At 44.8% G+C, this 27,668-nt stretch overlaps 1 protein-coding gene and 1 long non-coding RNA gene across 10 annotated transcripts in view; one reads left to right on the forward strand and one right to left on the reverse strand.

Annotated features, from left to right (window-relative positions):
- The window catches only part of LOC310660455 (phospholipase A and acyltransferase 3-like), a 32,575-nt gene extending 28,151 nt beyond the window's left edge, over nucleotides 1-4,424 (reverse strand). For 5 of the 9 annotated variants that reach the window (XR_014503361.1, XR_014503362.1, XR_014503363.1 and 2 more), the window contains exons 1-2: nucleotides 4,320-4,392; nucleotides 2,709-2,850 (exon numbers count right to left, since the gene is read on the reverse strand). Coding sequence is in view for 4 of the 9 variants with exons in the window: in XM_083405234.1 (XP_083261360.1) it covers nucleotides 2,709-2,850; nucleotides 4,320-4,328 (151 nt within the window). In the remaining 5 variants the exon portion in view is untranslated. Of the gene's footprint in view, nucleotides 1-2,708; nucleotides 2,851-3,186; nucleotides 3,237-4,319 lie in introns of those variants that run through there. The other 4 variants (XM_083405241.1, XM_083405234.1, XM_083405236.1 and 1 more) reach the window with 4 other exon arrangements.
- Nucleotides 4,425-8,856: 4,432 nt separating this feature from the next.
- Nucleotides 8,857-27,668, forward strand: LOC310660533. Its single transcript, XR_014503487.1, has 3 exons — nucleotides 8,857-9,142; nucleotides 19,465-19,587; nucleotides 27,095-27,668. It is a non-coding gene; the product is annotated as an uncharacterized lncRNA (long non-coding RNA).

Below are 27,668 nucleotides of genomic sequence, written 5' to 3' on the forward strand. Positions count from 1 at the left end.
TAGTTCTTTGGGTTGACTGTAGGTAAAGATTCAGAGCATTAAACACCCTGGAAATCTTCCTAAGAGCTCCCAGGAAGCTCTTGGATCCTCAGCCTGATCTTGTTTCCAGAAGTTTAAGAAGTATGGAGAAGGACTTCTCATAAGAATTTACCCCCACCTGAAAAAAATGGCCCTTCCCATTTCCCACCCGCAGTCAGGTTATTTTCAAAATGAAGAAATGCCACGTTCAGATGTCTTGGAGAACAAGGGGGGTGTTCATGATGAGTTCCGGCACTTCTTTTTCTAGAAAAATAGCACTGATTATTGATACTATTATTATTATTATTATTATTTCGCCCCCTTTGGCTTGGCACCTTGCAAGGGGGAACTGCCTGCACCATCGTAAACCCAGTGTAAAATGCTCCCCCAACGCAGCCCCCCTGCAGATCTGGGCCCCCTCCCTGCCACTACCATTGTGCTCACACTGCTACCTTCACCCATGGCTGCACCCATGGCAGCGGTGGTACAGGTGGCTGTGGCCAGACTGGCAGCTGGGGGTGGGGCGGGGGTTGGATCTGCCGCCTGAGGCAAATTGCTTTGCCTTGTCTCATGGGCTGGACTTGACTCCATGCCAGGTGTGAGAGCTTAAAAAAACCGCTCACCCACTTTATTAAGCCGCATTGATGCAATGATGTGTCAGGAGATGAGTCGTTTTGGCCACCTCAGGTTAGCTCAGGCGAAATGGACCAATGGTCTGACATAATATATGGTGGCCTTCTGGGTTATGTTCACTCTGAAGAATTGGACAACCACAGAGTTGTTTGTCTATGATATTAATATTGTGCAATTTGAAGCGACTGGAAGCATAAGAACTGACTCCTTTTGGAATAGATCATTCTCCAGACCCATTAAAATATTATTCAAACTTTTACTGGCAGAACTCTTAGAAGAAGAAGAAGAAGAAGAAGAAGAAGAAGAAGAAGAAGAAGACGTCAACTCCCTTCAAAATGGAGATCTGCAACTCAGTATGACTGAGTATGACTCAGTATCACAAGCTACACTGTTGTGGAATTTTTTATAAAGGCACGTATTGATTTTTAACAACCAAGGCCTGCAGCGAAACGTTGTATGTGTCAAGCCTGGCCTGAAACAAGATGGCGGCATCCTCCATTCCAAGTACAGAAGTTGACCAGACTTCAAGTAAGTTGAACCTTACTTCAACGTTGATCAGTGTCCACCACCACATCTAGAGGCAGCAGGGAGAAATTTGATTCAATTCACATTCAAATTCTTAACTAATCTGCACTTTACAATACAATGCACAAACTGAAACAGAGCCATCCTTCAAAATTCACACCAAAGGATGAAGACAGAAAACCTAAATCTTGATTGATTTGATGTTTTCGTTTTTATTCAATAACTCTTGTTCTTTTATAATGGGATCTTCTTAGAAGCCAGCCTAGGATTGTCCTCCAACAGTCTTTTAGTTTGTTCACATGTCTCATCATATATTGAACACTAATGGCGTTTACCGATGTGCGCAGCTGCTACAAAATTAGAACCAAGAACATAGCTCCTACCACAGCAGCGAATATCCCCCAGAGACCGATTTTCGCCTGCAAAAAATAAGAGGTTTAAGCATTTTTATTCACAGTGACCGATGGTCCTTCATTTCTCACAACAGAGATGATATGAAACATTGTTTTAAATGTTTCTTTTGGAGACAGAAAATAGCCAGATTGAAACTCTCAGATTCCAAGACAATTAACTCTGAGTTCGGAGTTTTTAATCTTCTCATTTCTCACTTCAGACAATTTGAATGTATGAACTCAAGTTATTTTTAAATGTTATGATATTTTTTGTTGTTGTTCTGGTTTGCAGTACTTCAACATACTCCAAGAAATGTTCTGTTCTGCTCCCCATCTTTGTAAATGGGGGTTAGAAATTAAATCGACATAAAAATAAAGTAAATTAACTGCTTCTTAATCTCAGTTCATTTTTCCAGGATCAGGAGTTTAGAAAGAATTTCAATATCACGGGACAGATTGCCATTATGAAAACATGAATGAATTCTACACACCTGTCTACTGTATGGTTGGCCATTCATTCACAGTTCATCTTGAGCACGTCGTAGTCTCTCTCAGTCCCAACATATTCATTTGCAGTGCTAATTATTTCGCTTACAGGCCTGGCTTTATATTTTCTGTCCTTCTCGTTGTTGACCTTCCACTTGTTTTCCCCAGCCACTTCTGAAAGCTTTTCTTTCTTTACCACTGCCTTTTTTGTGTTGGCAGACAGGCGACTATACCCTCATCTCAAGAACAGAGAGAGAAAAGAAACTCAGAAACAGTGACCATTAGGCCTGGATTCCCTGCATTTCATCAACAACATTGTCTTCAAGAAGACATCAGTTGTTGTTGTTTTGACAAATACTATTATTTTTTAAAAAATTGTTAGTTACTCTTATCTTGCCCAAGGCAACCCAAAACAACTTACAACCAACCAGAATGCAATCTCTTGGCTACAAAGCAGTCCTCTAACTGGCTTACAACAATTGCAAGTATCAGGACATAGAACTTCCAGCAACAATTAGTCCCTAAGCCAGTGGTGGGGAACCTTCCCCCCCCCCCAAGGGCTGTGCTTCTTCAGGGGAAATCTGCCAATGTTCTCTATCATATTCTTCCCTCTCATAAAATTACCCTTTCTAGGAAATAATGAGAAGCTCTTACCTGTAGAAGTCAGGTGGACCACATATCCATCGCCTACGTAGATAGCCCAGTGTTCGTAACCCAATCGATAAATCTCAATCTGGTCTCCAGGCTTTGGGCTCTGCAAGAAGAAAGTGAGCCCATGCTTTCCTTGGCTAAACAGCTGTGCAAGTTTACTCAGAAGTAAGTCCCACTAGCTTCAATGAAACACACTCCCAAATACATAGGATCACAGCCACAGAGGCAGCCTTTTCTTTTATACTGTAGCTCAGGGATGGAGAACTTGTGGCCTTCCTGATGTTGCTGGACTACAACTCCCATAACCCCAGGACATTAGCTATAGTTGCTAGGGCTGATGGGAGTTGGAATCCAATCATGTCTAGAGGACAAATATTTATCCCAGACCTCACTCTGTGGCATCGTTATCTTTTTTATTGTATTTATCATTTTCAATTTTACAAATTTGCACAATAATATTAAGCCAAAATACAAACCATACATTTTCCATTAACTTCCCTTCTCCCCCGTCCATGGTTCATTTTATTAAACCTTTACTGCTGCTAGCAGTATCCTGTTTGATAGCATGCCAGTGCAAGCGGATAAATAGGTACCGCTGCGACGGGAATGTCCACAAGAGAGCTTTCTGGATCATGTGGCCAGCATGACTAAACCGCTTCTGGCACAATGGAGCACCGTGACACAAACCAGAGCACATGGAAACGCCATTTACATTCCTGCTGCAGCAGTGCCCATTTATCTACTTGCACTGGCGTGCTTTCAAACTGCTAGGTTGGCAGAACCTGGGACAGACCAATGGGAGCTCACAGGGATTTGAACTGCTGTCCTTCCAATCAGCAAGCCAGTGCAAGTAGACGAAATGTTTATTGATTTTATAACGAGCCAAAGGCAGAAACAAAAATCAGTTCAAATATTGCATAATAAAACAAAGTATAAAAATGAAAGTCAAGCTAAGTAAAAATATTTAAGTCAAGAAAACTTACATAAAATTACAGGCATATAAGCAGTACAGAGCTCTCTTTTTGCAAGAAACTTAGTATCCATGGCTTGCAGGAGCCTCGCTCTCTTCCCCCACCCCACAAGTAGATGAATTCTTCAACCATTGGACCCTGTGATTATTCATCGCAGTTTTTGTAAGTCAGACTTGCAAGGCGGGGGGAAGGAGCTAAAGCAGAGCTTTCCAAACTTTTCATGCTGGTGAAACACTTTTAATACACGCAGCATTTTGTGACACAGTAATTCAGTTTCACTAGCAAACCGGAGGTTAAACTAACCCCTTTCCAGCCTGGGAGGAGCGCAGGCAGCATTCATGTGAAAACACCAAAACACTGCAGCTGACGCACGAACGTGTCGCAACACGCTGTTTGGAAAGCTCTGATCTAGAGACAAAACTATCCTAAGTATTCTTACTCAGAGGTCTCACTGTTTTCAATGACATTTTGCTCCTAAACTGCACGTTGGCTTGCAGCCGGAGATAGCAGTGTATGGCAGACGGCAAGTCAAGTGGCAATTCTTACGTTGAAAAAACAGTCAAAGGGAAAACAATCAAAGGGAAGGTATTTTGGATGGGGTGGGGATTGATAGAAAATGTCCCCTATTCAAAGGGGTTCTTACCTGAGCCATTATGTTTTGCTCTCACCGTCCTCTCCTTTCAATCCTCAGATACTTTTGTTCTTTTTCAGTTTCATTTTCACTTTATATCCTTTAAAAAAAACCTTAAAAAATCATGTGCTCAGCAAGGCAACAGTTGACGTCATTATAACATCTCCTGGCAACACTTCCTTAGTGTAGAAAAACAGCAGGAAAAAAGTTTCCCCTGCCAGGATAGTTTTCCATATGCCAAAGAGGCCTAGAGCCCCCACCCCAACTCCCCAATATCCCAACATTTTAGAGGTCATTCCAGACAGTTTCTTTGTGATCCTTGTACCTGCTTTGACGACGAGTGTCTTTCTTTGTCTGCCTGTCTGCCTCTCTCTCTCTCTCTCTCTGTGTGTGTGTGTGTGTGTGTTCCCCAATTCTCCAAGCATTGAGGAGTTCAGGGCTCAGAATGCCCTCAGGTTCTGCTTGCATTGCAATGAAGTCACTGGGGACTTATTGGCATTTTGTGATATAGGACTTGCATAGTTCTTTGGGTTGACTGTAGGTAAAGATTCACAGCATTAAACACCCTGGAAATCTTCCTAAGAGCTCCCAGGAAGCTCTTGGATCCTCAGCCTGATCTTGTTTCCAGAAGCTTAAGAAGTATGAAGAAGGACTTTACCCCCACCTGAAAAAATGGCCCTTCCCATTTCCCACCCACAAATGGGGCAGTCAGGTTATTTTCAAAATGAAGAAATGCCACATTCAGATGTCTTGGAGAACGGATATGTGGCTGGTGTTTGTGGCTCCCTGTAATTGTTCCGAAACAGCAGCCCACCTACTGCACATGAAATTCCGTTACACTCTAATGCTAAGCAAATCCATGTGGAAAGAAGCTTCCTCAGGGTCACTGCGATCCACTTTCAAAGAAGTGTATTGGTTATTAAGGACCATGTGCTGTTCAGAGTGGTTTATTAATAGCTGCTAAACAACCACCAATTCATTTCAAAATTAAGAGTACTGAACCAGATAAGGCCTAATTAATAGCTCACTACCAGCATTTTGCTCTACCTTTTTAAATGTAGCACTGGAGCCAAGTAACTAATTTGTGCTCAGTTGTATTAACACCATTTCCATATTTCTGAAGCTGCAAATGGGTGGACCGGTATGTGAAACTCTTTCTTCGATTTCAGTGGCTCCTGTGCTCCTTCAATTTTAGAAGTCCCATTTGTGTGTGTGTGTTTTAATTATTCAACATGCATCTGTTTTTAGCTAATGGGACGTCTTTATCTGTTGCGGAAGTCTGTTCGACTTCCAAAACATTCAACTCCTGAAGCATGGCTTCTGATTGGTTGCTGGATGTTCAGCTTCCAAAAGAACATTCGAAAACCAGAACACTCACTTTGAAAACCGGAATGCTTGCAGAAACCCCACTGACATCCATGAAAAATGGGGGTTGTAAATCAGATGTGAATAAGCTGTAACCCATCAAGTCAAAAGCAGCGCACTAGCTATGGGTTGTGGGTTTGGCCAGAGCTTCTGTCACTTTTGATCTCAGATGGGAACCAAAACCAGGAAGACAAAATGTATTGAGACAGATGGGACTCTGTTCAACATTACTGAACATTGGAGACAGTTTTTGTTTAAGAAGGCGTTCCCCAAGGCACAACCCGGTCATTTATGACTTGTACCTTGGTAGGAATGGTTTAATTGCCTTTTGAATGTGTAGGAATGGTCTCACTGTTTTTAGAATTCCTTTTTGGGGGTATTTTTTAAAATCTTAATCTTGTACTTTGCTTTGATGACCTCAGGCTATCAAATAATAAATGACTATTATTATTCGTCAAAACTTGTGTGCGTACTCAATGGTAAAATGTTTCGTAAGAGGAGGGACCTATTTCCCCCTTATATAAATTGGGCATTTTCTGTGGCAGCCCTAAGCAATGAATTCCTTTTTTTTTTTTTTTGTATTTTTGTGGTGCTTCAGGTTAAGAACAGTTTCAGGTTAAGAGGCCGGGGGCCAGCGCTGTCCGGAGACACTTCCGGGTCACGTGGCCAGCGTGATGAAGCTGCTCTGGCGAGCCAGCACCAGTGCAGCACACGGAAACGCTGTTTACCTTCCTGCTATAAAGCGGTACCTATTTATCTACTTGTACTTAGGGGTGCTTTCGAACTGCTAGGTGGGCAGGAGCTGGGACCAAACGACGGGAGCTCACCCCGCCGCGGGGATTCGAACCGCCGACCATACGATCGGCAAGTCCTAGGCGCTGAGGTTTTACCCACAGCGCCACCCGCGTCCCTGTATAGTATGGTTAGTCAAAGTCTGCTTAGGGCAAGAGTCAGCAACCTTTTTCAGCCGTGGGCCGGTCCACCGTCCCTCATACCTTGTGGTGGGCCAGACTATATTTTGAAAAAAAATATATGAACGAATTCCTATGCCTCACAAATAACCCAGAGATGCATTTTAAATAAAAGCACACATTCTACTCATGTAAAAACACGCTGATTCCCTGACCGTTCGCGGGCCGGATTGAGAAGGCAATTGGGCCAGATCCAGCCCCCAGGCCTTAGGGGAACTGTTTGCCACCTTACAAGCACATTCTGTACAAAGGCTGAAATGGATGTCATTTACTCCAGGTTCATGCCTATTTCACCTCCCTCCCTCCAGTTACTAAATCTCTCTAATAGGTCTGGTATACCAGTTTAGGAAATCCTATCAAATTGGCTTTCGGGTCTGGCGCTAGACCAAACGCTTGGAGTGTGATCCCTATCCTACTAAAAAGACAGCCATCCTTTGTTCCCTATAATGTCTCAGATTGCGCCTGCGTCTTTTAAACCCCCCCAAATATTGTACGTTCTTCACATGCTATGCACTGAGCAATCAAACCTTTATTACTCATTTAATTTGGAAGCAATTACTTGCTGCCTGGATTTATCTCACACACTTTTCAAATCTCAAAGCTCTTTTAACAGTCGGTATTTAATGAGCATATGGCAAATGTCCTCGTGATTCCAAATGTAATACCTCCCTTTTAATGAAGGGGGGGGAATTGGAGCCATGTTTCACAATTCCCAGTTATTTGGGTTGTTAGAAGCTCCAGAGGTATCAGCATTAAGGCCCTGAGACTTCATGAGGAGGCCGACGTGTTGACATGGAAGTGGGATGATGTAGACTGTAAATTGAACATGTAAAATAAAAGAGGCAGCCTATTTAATGAGAGGTGGGGAAAGCAGTCTCAAAGAAATATAAAAGGCAGCACCATGAACAAATCAATTTAACAGGGTTAATGTTTCCCCTGTATATTTAAGGTTCCTTCACCTACCAACCAAGCCAGCTAGTAAGTAATCCTCTCAAGCCCTTATTCAATCTCCCAGTTTGTATTTCTGCTACTGCTGAACGTTACTGTAGTATTGAAGGGGAACAGTTAGGGTTACCCCCAAAAGCCCTAAAACTGTTTGTGAATCCCCCCCCCCCCAGCCAGGCCGCTTCAAGCATTTTTAAAACTGCATTTTCCTCTAAGACAAAAAGCATTAGCTAATCATTCCGCTTGCTGTAACTAAAAAAGATTGCAACAAGGTAGAGAACAGTCCATTGTTTCTCAGGCCTTTCTCATGCCTTCTGGCCTTGCTAACGAACCACATTGCAACTTGCTTTCTGTCCGGGAACCATGCCAAAGCACAAGAATGAAACAACTGGAACACACTGAAACCCTCTCAGCCCCTTTCTGGGAAAAGTCCAAAAATGGTCCCAAGACAGTAGTTTTCTGTTCATGCTCAGGGGAACTCATGGGCAGGACTCTTGAAGAAGGAGAAAAGGGGAGGGAAATGGAAGGGGATATGAACTATGTGCAATGGCTGTGAACTTTGTGCTTGTTTTGTGACTTATCACACTTGCTCCTCTGCCCACCCGGGTTGGCAGAATAAAAACTCCTTCTCTGGATTTTAACCCCTTGGTGTCGTTTGGCTCCTTTTCGTCCCTGCTCGGGTGCAACATTTTCCTACCCATGGATTAAAAAGGCTACAGTATGAGGCTGATTATTTTGTGAATCAGTGGGATACAGTGGTGCCCCGCAAGACGAATGCCTCGCAAGACGGAAAACCCGCTAGACGAAAGGGTTTTCCGTTTTGGAGGTGCTTCGCAAAATGAATTTGCTATGGGCTTGCTTCGCAAGACGAAAATGTCTTGCGAGTTCCTGCGGCGTTTTTCCCCCTCCTCCCCTTTTTCCCAAGCCCCTAAGCCGCTTAACAGCTGATCGCTAAGCCGCTTATCAGCTGATCCACTAATCCTGCTAAGCCTAATAGCCTTTTAGCAGCTAATCCGCTAATCCCTTAAGCCTTTAATAGCCGCTAATAGCCGCTAATAGCGCTAATCCGCTAATGGGCTTGCTTCGCAAGACGAAAAAACCGCAAGACGAAGAGACTTGCGGAACGGATTCTTTTCGTCTTGCGAGGCACCACTGTAAATGGAAATTCTTATGCTTTTGGAGACAGAAATCCAGGACTAGCCTGAAACTAATAAGGGGCATGTGCAGACCAGGTGCTTTTGTCCTCGTTTGGCAAAAAATTATTTCATTTGCAAATCCATCTGACATAGATTATCCATACTTATGGGTAGCTCTGTAGATACAAACTTCATAACAAATGCCTGTCAGTGATCACTTTCTGTAGTTATGTTGGTGTCCTGTTAATTTTTGTTTCCTTTATATAGTCTCCAAGTGATATTTAAAACCTTTCTGCACCAACCCTCTAGGAATCTTTTGTAATATGAGAGGTCTCCCCTGTGGCCAGTACCTGAAAAGTTCAATCTGTCCAAATCAAGGAACTAGTTCCAGATGAAGTTTGTACTTCTACAAAACAAGGTAGTTCAGTGCCAGTTCGTACAAATGAACTTTTCAGTTCATAAACAGTTCATCCTTAGGTGGGTGAATTTCAGTGTTCAGAACACTATAAGCTGCTGTGCTGAAGCTTAGGGTCCAAAAATAAATCAGGTGTCACACACAAGTAATCAGATGACAGATAGTCAACAGATGACGCTCTCCCACAAATTGCATTTCAGTGTTAGAAAACACCCTGCTTAATTTGTGCCAGCCACACAGCTGTCAAAGGCAAAAGGCATTATTTGCTTCGTTCCTGCATTTGTATTTGTCACTGTGAGCTGCTCCTGTTGGAAGGGGGATGAAATATACTCGGAATCGAGTGTGAATTTCATTCTCTTTATTCAGCTCATAGTAGCAATGAATAAAACTTTCCCCAAAACATCTAGCTATATATACATTATTTACACAATGGGCCCCGCGTGACTGGCTAATTCCGGGCTGCTTCTGTAGGCCAATCAGGTTGTGGATTCACCTCCTCCAGAAGCCTGATTGGCTGCTCCTGCAGGCCAATCAAGTTGCTGATTCATTTCATCCAGGAGCCTGATTGGCTGCTCCTGCAGGCCAATCAGGTCCCTGATTCACTTCCACCTGGAGTTGGATTGGGTGGCTCCTGCGGACCAATCAGACTGCTGCATTCTGGATCCTATTGTTCTAGGATTCAGCTCAGTACATAACAGGGGAGCACTCGGGAGAGGAAAACCTCTCCTTCCATCACCAGGAGCAGGCAGTTCAATTCTGCAGGGTGCTCTTCACAAGTGGCTTCTCTGCAGGAAAGCCACTTTCAAAGCAGCGCCTGCGTCCTGCTGGAGCAATGCCCTCCACTCTCTGATCCTGCAAGATGAGGGGTCAGGTGCAACTGCTGGTCTGGTAGGTCTTGGCCTTTGTGGAAGGCTTCACGTCTGACTCCTGCTTCTCCTTTCTGCTTGAGGCCCTGCCCCAACCACCACAGATTGCTTTGAGCCATCAAACCTGAACCATAGTGATCCGTGGCTGTCTCACCTTGACCGATGCCCAAATTACTCCAAATAAGCCCAAGCTGGCCCAGGACTCGGATGAATCCTGCAATATTCAGAGAAGTGCAAAAGGTGGCTGCATTTCGGTTCTGCCAAATGAACTAGATTTGCCTCTAAATGTCAACAGAATCAAATCTCTCCAGCATCCCTACCTGCCAGCAGCACCGAGTCTGCATGCAGATGTCACCTGGGCTTCGCAGCTCCAGAACAAAAGGACTGGACTGTGCCCAAAATGGTCACCATGGAAGCCCATGGAAGCACCATGGAAGCTACACAAAGAATAAATCCTGTAAATATAATCTCCTACCTTGTTCTAGCTGTAACACAAGATTGTTATGTTACGCCAGTTCTTTTATATATATGTATGTATATGTATATGTATAGTGTATATTTATATATATACACATATATATACACACACACATATATATATACACACACACTATACACACACACTACACACACACACACACACACACACACACACACACACAAACACACACACTAAATGCTTCTTATCTCTGCCCCTTTTGATAACTCCCATGCTGATGAAATAACAGGAGTCTAGAAAAATAAATGATTTCCTTTTACGCCTTCTTAGGCTGAAATCCTTTGCATACATCCCTGGGAGGAAGCCCAGTCAGATACAATGGGACTTGCTTCTGAGTAAACATGCTTAGGATTGTGCTTCAAACATTCTCTGTACAGCTGACAAATAATGAATGAAACAAACAAATTGCTGAATGGAAGAGGAGTGGCGCTTATCGCTCTGCAGAGGAAACATATCAGGATGCCAAAGGGATTGCTTTTTATCTTAAGGCATTAATGACTTAATGCAAAGGCAAACCTGATTATGGAAAAGGGGCTTGAGTAAATGAAGACAATGTTTATTTTTCTTGGTAATTAAGAATTTAAACGCTGCCATTTTAAGAATCAAATCCTCCTTTTTTAAGCTCTCACTCCAAGCATTTGATACACTTTGATCCGCTGTGCTTGCCCCACCCACCAAACAAAAGCCATGATTGGCTGGTTCAGATAAGGATTTTTGATGGGCAATGCCACAAGGCTGGCCGAGGTAGATTCCAATGTCCAGCTGCAAGAGAAAATTGTTTTCTCTGTGCCCCGGGGGAGCTCCATCCGGCCGCAGCTGCTACCAATCCAGAATTCGGGTGAGGGCTCCTTATTTTCTGCCACATCATCAATAACACCATCCTTTTCAAATAGTAGAAGGTGATGTCCGCTCCCTCTCTTTTGCAGAAATAATTCCCGCTTCCATCTTAAATAATCAATCACCCACCCAACCAAATAATTTCCACAAGCAAATATGATGTCTGACATTTCCAAGCTCAGCTTTGAATTCTTAGTGGTGAATATAGTTCATCACATATGCTTTACTTATAGAAAAAGGGAATTTGTCTCTTCTGCAAGTCCTTCAACAAATTTGGGATAAGTACCGTATTTTTCGCTCTATAAGACGCACCAGACCATAAGACGCACCTAGTTTGTCGAGGAGGAAAACAAGAAAAAAAAATATTCTGAATCTCAGAAGCCAGAACAACAAGAGGGATGGCTGCGCAGTGAAAGCAGTGATCCCTCTTGCTATTCTGGCTTCTGGGATAGCTGTGCAGCCTGCATTCGCTCCATAAGACGCACACACATTTCCCCTTACTTTTTAGGAGGGAAAAAGTGAGTCTTATAGAGCAAAAAATACAGTAACATCTAACCAAGGGACGCAGATGGCACTGTGGCCGATCAGAAGGTTGGCGGTTCGAATCCCTGCGACGGGGTGAGCTCCCGTTGCTTAGTCCCTGCCCCTGCCAACCTAGCAGTTCAAAAGCATGTCAAAGTGCAAGTAGATAAATAGGTACTGCTCTGGCGGGAAGGTAAACGGCGTTTCCGTGTGCTGCTCTGGTTCGCCAGAAGCGGCTTAGTCATGCTGGCACATGACCCGGAAGCTGTACGCCGGCTCCCTCGGCCAGTAAAGCGAGATGAGGGCCGCAACCCCAGAGTCAGCCACGACTGGACCTAATGGTCAGGGGTCCCTTTACCTTTTTTAACATCTAACTGGTTCAACATTTCACTTGATGTAAAATAAAGCCTTTCTGTTCTTGGTACTCTTTCTGCTTCTGATTGTTTCAGTTACAGGCTTATGTTTCTGTATACAGTGGTACCTCTGGTTACGTACTTAATTTGTTCCAGAGGTCCGTTCTTAACCTGAAACTGTTCTTAACCTGAAGCACCACTTTAGCTAATGTGGCCTCCTGCTGCTGCCGCTGTGCCGCCGCTGCACGATTTCTGTTCTCATCCTGAAGCAAAGTTCTTAACCCGAGGTAATATTTCTGGGTTAGTGGAGTCTGTGACCTGAAGTGTATGTAACCTGAAGCATATGTAACCCGAGGTACCACTGTATCTTGCAAGCCATGGACCTATTTTTCTCTCATTCCTTATGATGGTACTTTCCACTTACCTGTCTGCATCTCATTATAAATATCCGGCTTTATATATATTTTTTCTGAATGTAACATCTCATGCCAGCCTTGGTTGGGTTTAGTTTTTATTTGTTTGTCTCATGAGGTTCTATTTTGTCCTTTGGGTTATATAGATAAAATTCAATAAAAATAGATTTAAAAACCCTTATACTCTTCTTACAGGACTTAAAATGCAAATGTTGCGGAACAGGAGGTTCATGTTGCAAATTCTCCAAAATATAATGAAAATTTGATTTCCGAAAGGACATAAAAAGCAGATGTTACCAAACTTAAAATATTATTTACCTTTGCCTCTACTATTTCAAATGGGTTTTTTTTAAAAAACAAGAAACATATATGTCAGGGAACTGCCATCGGCAGCACAAGAGGTGCCAAGGCTCTCTGAAGTAGAGAGAGACGTAACACCTGAAGAGGGAACCAGTAGGGGGCGAACAGGAATGTCAAGGGAAGGAGAGTCGGAGGAATGGCTCAGAGACGTTTCCAGCGAAAACAGTGGGGATGTCTCAGGTCCTCCTATAGGGACACCCGTTCCTCGCCGGAAACTGTCACGCAGAGAGTCCAGAAGACGTGTTTCCGTTAAGGAGCTTTTATGTTGGAAACGTTTCCGAAAGCAACCACTTTCGGATTCTGCTAGCGACTGACGCAGCCATGCTGGAGGGGCTCCGTCACAGGCAGAGGTTTGAGAAACTGTTCAAACTCTGAGGGATTTGCAGTTTACACACAAGCAGCTCTTCATCCCATCACAGCAATCCGAAAGTCGCCGAAAGCTAGCTTGTGCCAGGGAGAGGCATCATGAGCGAACCAGCCGGAACTGGAGGGGCAGCTGGAGGAGGTCCAAGCCTGGAGGAAAGGTATAGGACGTTGGAAATCCAGCTTGCCTTGCAGACGGCGAGGCTGGAAGAGAGGAGGGCTCAGGATGCAGAAAGGGGGAAGGAGAAAGCCACCCCACTCAACAGAAAGATGCCAGGATTGGTGCAGAAATTTGGGGGGGACCCCAGAAACTATCATGCCTTTAGGACAGAGATGCAATACGCTCTCAATCTGCAATTTGATGACTTCCCTGATGAGGAATCGCGAGTGGCTTTTGTAATTAGCCATCTCGAATCAGGGGCGAAGGACTGGGTTAGACCCTTGATGGCAGCAAATAATGAGATCCTAAAGGACACAAGGAAGTTTTTTCGTGCCATGGACCTGATGTTTTCCAGCGACATTGAGCAGGGAGGGGTGCGAAGGCAGTTAATGGCTTGCAGACAGGGAAACAGGACTGTCCGTGAGTACTGGACTGAGTTCACTATGCTGATTCATAGATTGGGGTGGGACTTGTCTGCTGAGCCCATTCAGATGCTTTTCGAAGAAGGTCTGTCTTCGTCCTTGAAAGATGAACTTTCCCGGACCCCCAGAGCGGAGTCTATGGACCAGCTGACTAAAGCCGCGCTGGCCATAGGAGCGCGCCAGGAAGCGAGGGCTTTGGAGAAGCGGGAGGGGAAAGGAGAACGTTGGAGGGAGCTCCGCATTCCAGACATTCCAGAGCAGCCTTTCCCGCCGGCAGAGCCGATGGAAGTGGGAACAGCGCGTGCGCGCGCAGTTTCAAACATCGGTGAAGGGCGGAAGAAGGAGGGAAAGGGCGGGAAGAAATGTTATCTCTGCCAACAGCCAGGACACTTTGCCAGAGTCTGTCCACGGAGAAAGGAATGGCAAGGCATGGCAGGAGCTGTTGGGGGAGAGGAGGAGGAAAGCACGGAGCAAGTAAAAGCCAACGCCTGGCTGCCGTCGGGGCACAGCAGCCAGGCTCAAAAGCAGTGAGAGTGCCCGCAGCAGAACCTCCCAGACCTGCTCTAGTGATAGAGGTGTTGCTAGAGCTGCCAAACGGACATCCTCTACAGATCAAGGCCCTTCTGGATTCAGGCAGCTCCTGTAATTTCATGAGTAAGGAGTTCGCAGCTGAGCACCAGATACAAACCCTCCCCTTAAGTAAACCCCTGCAGGTAACCACGATTGACGGCAGAGAGTTGTTGGGAGGAGAAGTGAACCAACAGACAGTCCCCATGACAATGAGGGTGGCAAGGCACACCGAGCAGATAGCGTTTAATGTGGCCACCTTGGGAGGAGCTCCCATAATTTTGGGGATGAGCTGGCTGGCACTACACGATCCTCTAGTGGGCTGGCACCAGAGGGTGGTCTCCTTTGGGTCAGCGCATTGCCTAGAACACTGCAAGCAGGGAAAGGATCCAGGGGGAGCCAAGCTCACCCTAGCTGGGATGGAGGTAATGAAGCAAGGGGAGGTGCCTCCGCAATATGCAGATCTGAGCAACGTATTTAGCGAAAGGGAAGCGGACAAACTGCCGCCGCATAGACCCTTTGACTGTCAAATCAACCTACTCCCTGGGGCTCAACTCCCAGTGGGCAAGCTGTACGCCATGTCAGACAGGGAAATGCAGGAGCTGAGGGAGTTCATTGACAAAAACCTGAAGAGGGGTTTCATCAGAGAGTCCCGAGCGGTGGGGGGCAGCCCAGTGTTTTTTGTGGACAAAAAAAACACAGATAAGCCGAGGCTTGTAGTGGACTTCAGATCCCTAAATGCCGTGTCGGAACCCCTGGCTTTTCCTATGCCCCGAATTGATGACATTCTGACCAGGGTAAGGAAGGGGAAGATTTTTACAAAACTGGACCTGCGGGGGGCGTACAATCTGATACGGATAAGGAAGGGGGATGAATGGAAGACCACCATGTTCACCCCTTTGGGAGCATTTGAATACCTCGTAATGCCCTTCGGTCTCCAAGCCGGCTCCGCATGTTTTCAAAGTTTTATCAACCACGTCTTGGGACCTTTGCTCTACAAGAATTGTGTGGCCTTTTTGGATGACGTGTTGGTGTATTCGGAAGATGAAGAGCAGCATGTGAGGGACGTGAGAGAAGTGTTGGGCCGGCTGCAAGCCAATCAGCTGTGGGTGAAACTGGAGAAGTGCCAGTTTCATGCCAAGGAGGTGGAATTCCTGGGGTACCGCTTGTCAGACAAAGGATTGGCCATGGATCCAGGCAAGGTCCAGGCGGTGCTGGAATGGAAGACACCGAAGACCAAGAAGGATGTGCAAAGGTTCCTGGGGTTTGGGAACTTTTATCGGAAGTTCATCAAGAATTTTGCACACTTGACAGCGCCCATCACCGACTGCCTCAGTAGCAAGAAGAAATTTGTTTGGACGGCGGAGGTGGAGAGAGCTTTTGAAGAACTGAAAAGGGCTTTCGCTTCGGAAGAACAACTTCTGCATGTGGACCTACAGAAGCCCATGAGAGTGGAGACAGACGCGTCAGACAGAGCGGTGGGGGCGGTGCTTCTTCAGCCGGGAAGAAATACGTCGGAGTGGAGACCGTGTGCCTTTTTCTCGAGGAAGCTGAATAAGTCCGAGCGGAACTACACGGTGTATGACAGGGAACTACTCGCCATTCACGAAGCGTTCCGGAGGTGGAGACATTTATTGATTGGGGCACAACACAAGGTGCAAGTGTGCACCGACCACAAGAATTTGGAGTATTGGAGAACAGCTCGAGTACTCAACCAACGACAAGTGAGATGGGCACAGGAATTTTCCAAATTCCACTTCGAGATTTGTTATGTACCAGGCCCAGAGAACGTCAGGGCGGACGCTCTCTCACGCAAACCAGAGTACTTGGAGGGGGAGGGGGCAATAGAAGAAAGACATGTCATTCCTGAGGACCGCTGGGTGTGTGGGGCGGCGCTGGTGGGGAGACGAGAACTGGTAGAAGAAACGGAAAATGACGAATATGCCCAAAATAAGCTCAGAGGTCTCAGGGGAGAGGGTGAGAGCCCGGAGGGTTTTGAAGAAAGAAATGGGGCATTGTATTACAAAGGGGCACTGTATATACCAGAAGGTGAATTGAGAGGGAGGGTACTCAAGCAGTTGCATGATAGTCCCACGGCGGGACATTTTGGACAACACAAGACCATGTGGATGGTCACCAGGGAATTTTGGTGGCCCAAGGTGAGGGAAGATGTAAAGGAGTATGTAAGAGGGTGTGACCAATGCCAGAGGGCCAAGGGGGAAAGAAGGGCGCCGGCAGGGTTATTAGAACCACTACCCACGCCAGAACGGCCTTGGGAGGCGGTATCAATAGATTTTATGACGGATCTGCCCAAATCCAAAGGGAAAACGGCCATCATGGTAGTAGTGGACCTGTTGACTAAGATGTGCCACTTTGTAGCATGTTCACATGCAGTCACAGCGGAAGAAACAGCGAAGTTGTTTGTAGAACACATCTTCCGGCTGCATGGCGCCCCCTTGAGGGTTATCTCAGACCGCGGGAAACAATTTACTTCCAGGTTCTGGAGGAAGCTCATGAGCTTGCTGCACGTGGAAGTCAATTTCTCGACGGCCCGGCACCCTGAAACCAACGGGCAGGCGGAAAGAGCAAATAGCATCCTCCAACAATATCTGAGGTGTTATGTCAATGACAGAGAGAATGATTGGGTCGAAAAGCTGGCGCTGGCAGAATTTGCCTACAACAATGCGGAGCATGTATCCACAGGGATGAGCCCCTTTTTGGCCAATTACGGGTGTCACCCCAGGGCATTCCCGGGGGAGGGAGGCGAGAGATAGAGCGTCCCAGCGGCCGAACATTTTGTAGAAGAGATGGAGGCGATCCATCGTCAGCTTCAGCTCAACTTAGAAAGGGCCAAGGCACAATATAAGAAGCAGGCAGACAAGAACAGGAGGGAAGGTGAAACAGTAAGGGTGGGGGATCAGGTGTGGTTGTCCACCCAAGGGTTGCCGTTCAAAGGGGGTTGTAAGAAATTAAGACCCAAGAGATTGGGACCCTTTGAGGTCATTCAGCAGGTCAACCCAGTGGCTTTCAAACTCCGGTTACCCAACCACATGAAATTGCACCCAGTGTTCCACAGGTCGTTACTGTCACCGTACAAGGGGGGAGGAGAAGGGGAGTACAACAGGGGACCAGTCTTGGAAGAGAGGGAGAGCAGTAACCATGTAGCGGAAATCCTCGATTCCAGGTGGAAGGGCAATCAGGTGGAGTATTTAGTGGCGTGGGAAGGGGAACCGGAGTCGGAAAACACTTGGGTGACAGCAGAGGAGGTCAATGACGAGGTTTTAACAGAAACGTTCCACCAAAGATTCCCGAGGAAACCACAGCCGGCAGCAAGGTTTAGGAGGGAGTATTTCGGCACCACAGACGAGGAAGAGGAACTGGAAGGATTCGCGGAGTCGGAGTTGGAAGAAGGAACGGACTCAGACGACGAGGAGTACCGAGAGACTAGGAACCGCAACAAGTGGGGAAAGGTGTTCGAAACTTCAGACGATGAGGAAGGTTCTTTCCGGGGTTTTGCCTCCTCCCAACCCGAAGGGGAGGAGACGGGAGGGGGTGAAGGGGGCCCTGGAGGGGAGGTGGATGTCAGGGAACTGCCATCGGCAGCACAAGAGGTGCCAAGGCTCTCTGAAGTAGAGAGAGACGTAACACCTGAAGAGGGAACCAGTAGGGGGCGAACAGGAATGTCAAGGGAAGGAGAGTCGGAGGAATGGCTCAGAGACGTTTCCAGCGAAAACAGTGGGGATGTCTCAGGTCCTCCTATAGGGACACCCGTTCCTCGCCGGAAACTGTCACGCAGAGAGTCCAGAAGACGTGTTTCCGTTAAGGAGCTTTTATGTTGGAAACGTTTCCGAAAGCAACCACTTTCGGATTCTGCTAGCGACTGACGCAGCCATGCTGGAGGGGCTCCGTCACAGGCAGAGGTTTGAGAAACTGTTCAAACTCTGAGGGATTTGCAGTTTACACACAAGCAGCTCTTCATCCCATCACATATACTTAAATTACAACAACAAATTAAATTTGTATACCACCCTTCATCTCTGTAGATCTCAAGTACATAACATAAAAATAGAAGATAAAAACACAAAATACATAATACAAACAAGAACCAAAAAGAAAACCACAAACCCTAACCCTCCCCACCTCATCCCGCTGGAATGTGTCTATAAAAGAAATAGCTGTCTGGTAGTAGCTTATTTTCCTCTCCACCCCAGTAACCTGTAAAGATATTTGTCCTTTTTAAAATGAAGTTTTTCAGTCACTGGAAAGACTTCCACATACTGCTACAGTGGCATTACCCATTTCCATTTTTTTTTATTATTTTTTTATTTATTCCTTATTCAGAGGTATGGCTCCCAAGTAAACTTTTGTATCACTGATTGGACAACTGCATTTTGTGGTAGAGTTCCATCCCTTCATCTCCAGTCAAACAGAACTGAACAAAATAATGATGATGATCCCAGTCTGTGTCATTAAGAAATGCAATCAGCTATTAACCTCAGAATTCTCCTCAATTTACATGAGGATTAAACTTGAGTCCTCCATTTGTAACCCAGACTTCCTAAGCGGGGGCAAAAATAATAATAAAAATCTGACACCAACATATATTTTTTTTACTCTATATCCTGAGAAATCAGATGGCTGCTTTGCAAAACTATGCAAAAAAAAAAAGGTAATCTGTTTCTTGCCAGATGGGATCCCTCCACTGCCTCTTTCCATAGCCTCATTAGGCAAAGCTCTATATTATAGGTTAATCTTGCACTCTAATGGAGCACTGTGTGAAATTATAAGCATAAAGCAGATAAGTATTTTGAGTATCCTCACTTTATTTTATGCAATAAGAACTAACCACTATTTACAGATACTTTATAGATAGTGGTTTCCTAGACTGCATTTCTATTTTACACTTTTGGAAGTAAGCAGGAAGGCAAGCATGCAGTTGTGTGACATTGTGACCCCTTACTAGATTGCTTCACCTGGTCAGGAGAAGACACCAATATGAGCGATGGGAACAAGGCAACTGAGAAATTGGAGGCTTTGTTGTGTGACGAAACTGTGCTATGCCACTGAAATGGAAAAAGAACAAAATGTGAGTCTCCTCACCTTTTTAAAGTCTATCTTGTAGCTGCGGGGAGAGCACATCCATCTGTTATCTGTTTTCACATTCTTTTATTTATGAAACCAAATCAGCCGGTGAATTTATATAGAAATGGAGGAACCAAGTCAAAATGGAATCCCTAACCAGCTCTTGTTCCCTCTCTGATGACTTCCCTACACTATGCAGAGATGATTCCCCTCCCCCCCCCTATGTATATATAGGGACGCATGGCAACCTAAAAATAGCTCATAGCTCACCAACTTTGCCCAAAAAAAGCTCAACAACTGTCTGGATTTCCAGGGTTTGAAATATGGCAACCCTACCCTGATATGCGTTGTCTGTGTCCTCTTATCTACTTGCTTGTTTCCTATTTTGAATTTTGATTGTTTTGTTTTGATTAGATTGTAAGCAGCTTTGAGCCTTTTAAAAAATATATGAAAAAGCTGGCTAGAAAGACTTTAAATAAATAATAATTTGACGAGTTCATAAAAACCTGCGAAACATGGTGCTTAAATATCTTGTTTCCTTGTCTTATACCTTGGAGTTTACCCTTTGCCCAAATATGAATGGGTGGGTTTTGTTCCTTGATGGTCTATTTGTCATTAAGAAGGGTGGAACCTACAACCAAGTGTTGTGCTGTATAACCTTTATCCTAGTAGGAGGGCTCAGGGTTCCTGCCAGTAAGCAAGCAAAATAAAATAATAATAATAAAAAGGAGATCATCAGAAAGTGGTGGAACAGTTGCGGTTACAGTTTATTTTACAGTTGAAAGTAGCGTTTAGACCAGCAAACACAGGTAAATAATATTGTAACCATTTCAGTGATTTGGGTTTGCAGTGATTTGTAGTTTTCTTTTTTCTTTTTTATGTCAAATGTATTTATTATCTTTCTTCCAAGAGCAGCACATGTTTCACACAGGATGAAAATCCGAGGCTTATGCAAATCCTTAGCCCTCAACACTGAAAAATATATATGCTTATACAGTGGTACCTTGCAAGACGAATGCCTCGGAAGACGAAAAACTCGCAAGACGAAAGAGTTTTCCGTTTTCTGAGTTGCTTCGCAAGACGGATTTCCCTATGGGCTTGCTTCGCAAGACGGAACGTCTTGCGCCTTTTTTTAAAAGCCGCCAATGCATTCCTATGGGAAACCGTCAATACACAGCGGTGCTTCGCAAGACGAAAAAACTCGTAGAACGAAAAAACTCGCAGAACGAATTAATTTCGTCTTGCGAGGCACCACTGTATATGAAGAATACAAATGCTGTAATAAATTAAGCCTTGATGCAACAACATGAGTTGAAAAAAACTCTAAAAACCCTCAATAGTTGATCCTGAAACATTTGTTTTTTGTGCATCTGTATACACAAACAAAGTGCTTTTCATTGTAGTTTTCATTTTTAAATTACCTAACATAGCTAGTTAAACTAAAAAGGAGAAAGGCAGAAAAGAAAGTATAGAGCAAAAATCATACACACCAAACTGTGTTGTAAACTTCAGGATCTATTCTGCCATATGTTTTATTATCTGTTGGTACTCACTACCGGAGTTTGCAAACAGAGGGACTGATGCTGATGTATCTTGCCGAGATGAAACATTCATTCATAGGGAAAGCTTAACGAAGCAGCTAAGAGATCACATGAAGGACGACGCTCGGTTTTAGCACAAATTGAAACCTTCCATTTAAAGATGGAAAGCAAAACCTGAACCTGACAGCAAGACACCCACAGATTGTCATGTTGATAAAATACTTGCTTTCAGAATGTGCCAAGGCACTAAGTAATTAACAAAGAAAAAGACATTGTCGTTCAGGGCAAAGTACATGGGAAAGCACATACTGTTGAGATGTATGACACTTGCTCTTGATAGTATTTTTCAACTAACCAGAATAAAACGTAGGGAGACAAATAATGTGGCCATCTCATACCCCTCAACTATCCCAGTAAAACCGGGACTTCCTGTTTTTTTCTCATGAGAGCATGGTGGTCCTCACCACCGTCATGATCTCACACAATCTTAAGCTTAAACCATCCTAATTGGCTATTTCTACACATACTACACATTATTATTATTATTATTATTATTATTATTATTATTATTATTCTGCCCGGCGGTTCATATAAAAAGATAACAGTATTTAAAATAAAAATAAAAGCAATAACCCAATAATACACTCCCTCCAAAAAAGAGCCACATTTTAAAAGTGTATGGGATGTTGATCAGGTCAACCCAAGGCCTGGTTAAAAAGGAATGTTTTTGCCTGGCACCTAAAGGTGTATAATGAAGGTGTCAGGTGAACTTCCCTGGGGAGAGCATTCCACAGACGGGGAGCCACTGCAGAGAAGGCCTCTTCTCGTGTTGCCACCCTCCAGACCTCTTGAGGAGGAGGCACACAAAGAAGCGCCTCAGAAGATGGTCTCAGGGTCTGGGCAGGTTCATACAGAAAGAGGCAGCCCTTGAGGTATTGCAGTCCTGAGCCGGTTAAGGCTTTATAGGTCAAAACCATCACTTTGAATTGGGCCCGGAATGGAGGCAGTGAGAGATTTTACTTTCTTGGGCTCCATGATCACTGCAGATGGTGACAGCAGCCATGAAATTAAAAGATGCCTGCTTCTTGGGAGAAAAGCAATGACAAACCTAGCCAGCATCTTAAAAAGCAGAGACATGACCCTGCCAACAAAGGTCCGTATAGTTAAAGCTATGGTTTTCCCAGTAGTGATGTATGGAAGTGAGAGCTGGACTATAAAGAAGGCTGATTGCCAAAGAATTGATGCTTTTGAATTATGGTGCTGGAGGAGACTCTTGAGAGTCCCATGGACTGCAAGAAGATCAAACCTATCCATTCTTAAGGAAATCAGCCCTGAGTGCTGACTGGAAGGACAGATCCTGAAGCTGAGACTCCAAGACTTTGGCCACCTCATGAGAAGAGAAGACTCCATGGAAAAGACCCTGATGTTGGGAAAGATGGAGGGCACAAGGAGAAGGGGACGACAGAGGATGAGATGGTTGGACAGTGTTCTCGAAGCTACCAGCATGAGTTTGACCAAACTGCGGGTGGCAGTGGAAGACAGGAGTGCCTGGGGTGCTCTGGTCCATGGGGTCACAAAGAGTCGGACATGACTAAACGACTAAACAACAACAACAACACTGAACAATGCCATAACAACTGATATATTTAAGCAAAGTTATAAATTTGTCCCATACAGAATGTTTCATTTCCCTGTCAGTGTTATCTTGCTACATGAAGAATGTCTGAGTCCAATGAAATTATTGTTCTCCTGGCTTTAATGCCATCCCCCCAGTCTTCTGCTGAAGGCCAGTGAGAGGCTCGTGATGGGTATTATGCTAGTGAATAGAAATGCATCTTCTATTCACTAATTGGGGATGCAGGAAGAATTAGCAAGCTGTCGGGGCTTCAGACTAGTTGACCTTGTTCTTTCAATGTCTTGCAATATTAGAGTCATTTTGCAAAGCAAGTAAGCTTCTTATATGAGGAAAGAAACATAGGGCTTATATTTTCAAAAAAAGCAAAAAGCATCAAGTAAGAAGCATGTAGAAACAGGGAGACATTGGGGTCACAAGCCCATTCATTGGCAAAGTACAATTACATCATAACTTAAAGCAGAGTGGGATGCAGAGTATAGCTGTGTTGGGTCTACTTTGTATTTTACTAGAACCCCAAGTTCTGGTCATCAGAGCCAGATCTAAAATACATGTCCTTTCAATGAAAGCATATGATGCCTCTGAGCACATTCTGAGCCTAGGAGTTTATTTTCAGTCAAATTAATGATCCTTGCACACAAAGGTCCACTCCTGGTGTTAGCTCTCCTTTCCTTAAAGGTAAAGGGTAAAGGGACCCTGACCATTAGGTCCAGTTGTGACCGACTCTGGGGGTGCGGCGCTCATCACGCTTTATTGGCCGAGGGAGCCGGCGTACAGCTTCCGGGTCATGTGGCCAGCATGACTAAGCCGCTTCTAGCGAACCAGAGCAGCCCACGGAAACGCCGTTTACCTTCCCGCTGGAGCAGTACCTATTTATCTACTTGCACTTTGACGTGCTTTCGAACTGCTAGGTTGGCAGGAGCAGGGACCGAGCAACGGGAGCTCACCCCGTTGCGGGGATTCAAACCACTGACCTTCTGATCGGCAAGTCCTAGGCTCTGTGGTTTAGCCCACAGAGCCACCTGTGCCCCCTCCTTTCCTTACAGCTGTCTAATTTAGGTGGGGAAAGATGGTTTGCAATTGCTGTGGTTAAACAACTAGGAATCAGAAATGCTTGCTGATATACTGCTAATCACTCTGAGATCTACCAATAGATCTACCTTCTTCCTAGCCATGGCTTAAATGTTCTTTTAGGGGGAAAATTGGGCCCTGCCAGGTAGCTTTCCTTTGACTTCGTAGTGGCTCTCTGTTTAGCTAGCTGTAGTACCGAGAGGAGTACCAACCAGAAAAGGTCCTTAGGGTTAGCGATGCTTCAGAAATGGTCAGTGTGTTCCAGACAGGGATTTTCTCCTGCCGAAACTTGGTTTCGGCACCTTTCAGGTGGGACCATGGCCATAATAAGAGGACAAGGGTTCGTGGTGAGTCCCAGCACCTCTTTTTCTCTAAAAATAGTACTGGTTCCAGATGACCACAAACCTAGACCAGTGCCAGTGGCAAGTGGAAGAAGGGGTGAAGGAAGCAGAAGAGGAAAGACAAGACTGGTGCAGGTTTATTGGGGCCTGCAACTGAATAGCCAAAGCAAGCGTGTCAATAACTCCCCAAGGGACCCCTGACCATGAGGTCCAGTCGTGACCGACTCTGGGGTTGTGGCGCTCATCTCGCTTTATTGGCCGAGGGAGCCGGCGTACAGCTTTTGGGTTATGTGGCCAGCATGACTAAGCCGCTTCTGGCGAACCAGAGCAGCGCACGGAAACGCCGTTTACCTTCCCGCTGGAGCGGTACCTATTTATCTACTTGCACTTTGACATGCTTTCGAACTGCTAGATTGGCAGGAGCAGGGACCGAACAACGGGAGCTCACCCCGTCCAGGGATTCGAACCGCCAACCTTCTGATCAGCAAGCCCTAGGCTCTCTGGTTTAACCCACAGCGCCACCTGCGTCCCTTAATAACTCCCCTGGCAGACATTTATTTCTTTCTCCACACCCTTCTGACAAACTTCCAGGTGTCAGAAGGACTTGTGCTTTAGTAGAGTGTCAGATATCATCTCTGGCCGGAGCCAATAGCTTAAGGGCATCTCAAGAGCAACTTTACAAACACTGGGGCTGGTACAGTGCCAGTGATGATATATGGACAATTTATACAAATGGGAAAGTCCAAGGAGCTCATTAAGTGCAAGTGATCAGTCAGGTGGTCATTCAGTGAATAGTGAGAGCCTGCTTCAGTTTGAGTTTTAAAAGGGGAAATTGAGCTCCCACCACCACCAAAAACAACAACAACACAAAATACAAATTGCTTGGGTAGCAATATGTTGTTGTAGCTGACACTTTTGAAATAACGGTGGTACAAAGAAATAGCGGAAATTCTTAATTAGAAAAGAACAGTTTAGCTTAGTTGCGTGGGAGGTATAACATCTGATGGGTTTTAAGATGCTGCATCTATTCTTATACTCTGACTTGTTACTCGGTTAGTAACAAGTGTGCTAATATTATGATACCAAAGAGTCCTGTGACAAACAGTGAGTTGTGGCATAAGGCTCCTCAGATTACAATCCCCTCCATTGGATTCATGAAGTATTATCCTGAGTTGAAAGTTACATATATATGCATGGTTTGTGGGCACATATTATTATAATGAAGGAAGAGGGAAACTGAACGAGTTTTGCACCAAGGGAGGAAATATGGGGATATTAAACCCATCAAAGTTAGATGGGTGAATAGGCCCATTCCCAATACCATTTGCATCAGTGTTATGTGCATCCATCACATTTGACTGTAATTATCTCCACATTTGGCTGCAATTATCCCTACCAATTACTAAATGGCAATGCAGATGTAATATGTCTAGGATGCCTCTGAAGCCTCCTGGAATTATGGCTAAGTGAAGAAAACACGGGGAAGACCAAAGGCGGGGTGGAAGAGAGACAAACAGATATCTCAGAATGTAAAGTGGAAAAAAGACACCAGCTATCTGAAAATGCTAAGATATACACTGATACAAGAAATGGACAGTATATTGGAGAATGGAAACCCACTGTTACCGGAGATGCAATTGCTGCAGTGCCATCGATTTTAATTTTGAGTTCTTTTGTGGATAAGAACTGCCTCAACTATTGATTTATATTACACAGGTTTCATGAATAAGGCTGGTGCCAAAATGAGAACTTGGAGAAGCATCCTAGCAACAGAGCAATCATTCGGTTTGTTATTTCAGCAGACTTTGAATTCATTGTTGGAGCTATGCTCATCTTTATTACCAGTTTGCTTGCTTTAGATGTTCTCAGCATATTTTTTCCTCACAGTGATTGAAGAGCAGCAGTGGAGCTGGATCTAAAATATGATTTGCTGATTTGATGAAAATTCTGTGGGAATGTTCAGGGAGGCAGGAGAGGATATATTGTTTAATGATATCCTTCCTAACTTGCGCTAGCAAGTTCTATATCATAGCAGAGTTTAAACATACCCTCACCTTTAAACCAGGGGTCAGTAAACTTTTTCAGCAGGGGGCCGGCCGGTCCACTGTCCCTCAGACCTTGTGGGGGACCGGACTATATATTTTTTGGGGGGATGAACAAATTCCTATGCCCCCCAAATAACCCAGAGATGCATTTTAAATAAAAGCACAGATTCTGCTCATGTAAAAACACCAGGCAGGCCCCACAAATAACCCAGAGATGCATTTTAAATAAAAGGACACACTTTGGGGGCAAAACTTAGAACATCTTTTAAAAACCTGTAAAACTTCCCCTGCGTATCACAACATTCATGCATTTATTGTTGATGGAAAGAGAATGGTGTTTTCCTCATTGATAAAAAGATATGTACATTATCCTGGCATTGTGGGTGGCGCTGTGGGTTAAACCACAGAACCTAGGACTTGCCGATCAGAAGGTCGACAGTTTGAATCCCCGCGACGGGGTGAGCTCCTGTTGCTCGGTCCCTGCTCCTGCCAACCTAGCAGTTTGAAAGCACGTCAAAGTGCAAGTAGATACATAGGCGGGAAGGCATTTCTGTGCGCTGCTCTGGTTCGCCAGAAGCGGCTTAGTCATGCTGGCCACATGTACGCTGGCTCCCTCGGCCAATAAAGCGAGATGAGCGCCGCAACCCCAGAGTTGGTCACGACTGGACCTAATGGTCAGGGGTCCCTTTACCTTTACTAAACTGCATTAACTGAACGGCTTTGTCAGACAGGTAAGAAAACGTTTTCTCTATAACGGCCACTCAAGGTCTAATGTTCATCAATTGTTCGGTTACACACAAAATCCTGGTTCTTTGCGTTTAAGATTTAAGAGTCCTTGTAAAACTGAAGATGTGAGGAAATGCTTCTTTCTGATTTACAGGTTGCGCAGCTTTTGACAGTTCTGAGCTCTGCTTCTTTATGGGTTTCTTTGGCTTGTTCAAGAAAGATGGAATTGCCACTTCGCTGTATTGAAGCTAAGAAAACGGGTCGTGCTAATAATCTTTTATCCTTCCCTTTTGAACTGCCTTTTAGAAAAAGAATGGAATGGCTATTTGTGCCTGATTGATGTTTTGGTTGTGAGAAACGTGAAACTTTGGGAAATCATGGCAAGATCCATTTTCCATGTTCCTAGCACTTTTGATAGCCATTTGTTGATTTTATTTCAGACCAACTTAGAAACACGAGCAGGTGTATTTATACTGCAAAGCAAGCCCTGTCTTCCTTGCAAGGACTGTCAACCTGGTGCCCGTGGGCACCAGTGCACCCACCAGTAACTCTTATAGTGCCCCTAGTGGTCCCTGAGTTTCATTTAGGTGGTCTGTGGCGTGTTTGTAAAAATACAATTAAAAATCATGCAGCACATTACAGTTACTACAACCAGCAGAAAAGAGATTTTAAGGCTCACAATCCCCAAATTTTATTCCAATCCTTGGGAAGAATTTGTGTGCTAGTAT

This window comes from Podarcis tiliguerta (genome assembly GCF_965153285.1).
Source record: "Podarcis tiliguerta genome assembly, chromosome: 12".
In the NCBI taxonomy this organism is placed as follows: Eukaryota; Metazoa; Chordata; class Lepidosauria; order Squamata; family Lacertidae; genus Podarcis; species Podarcis tiliguerta.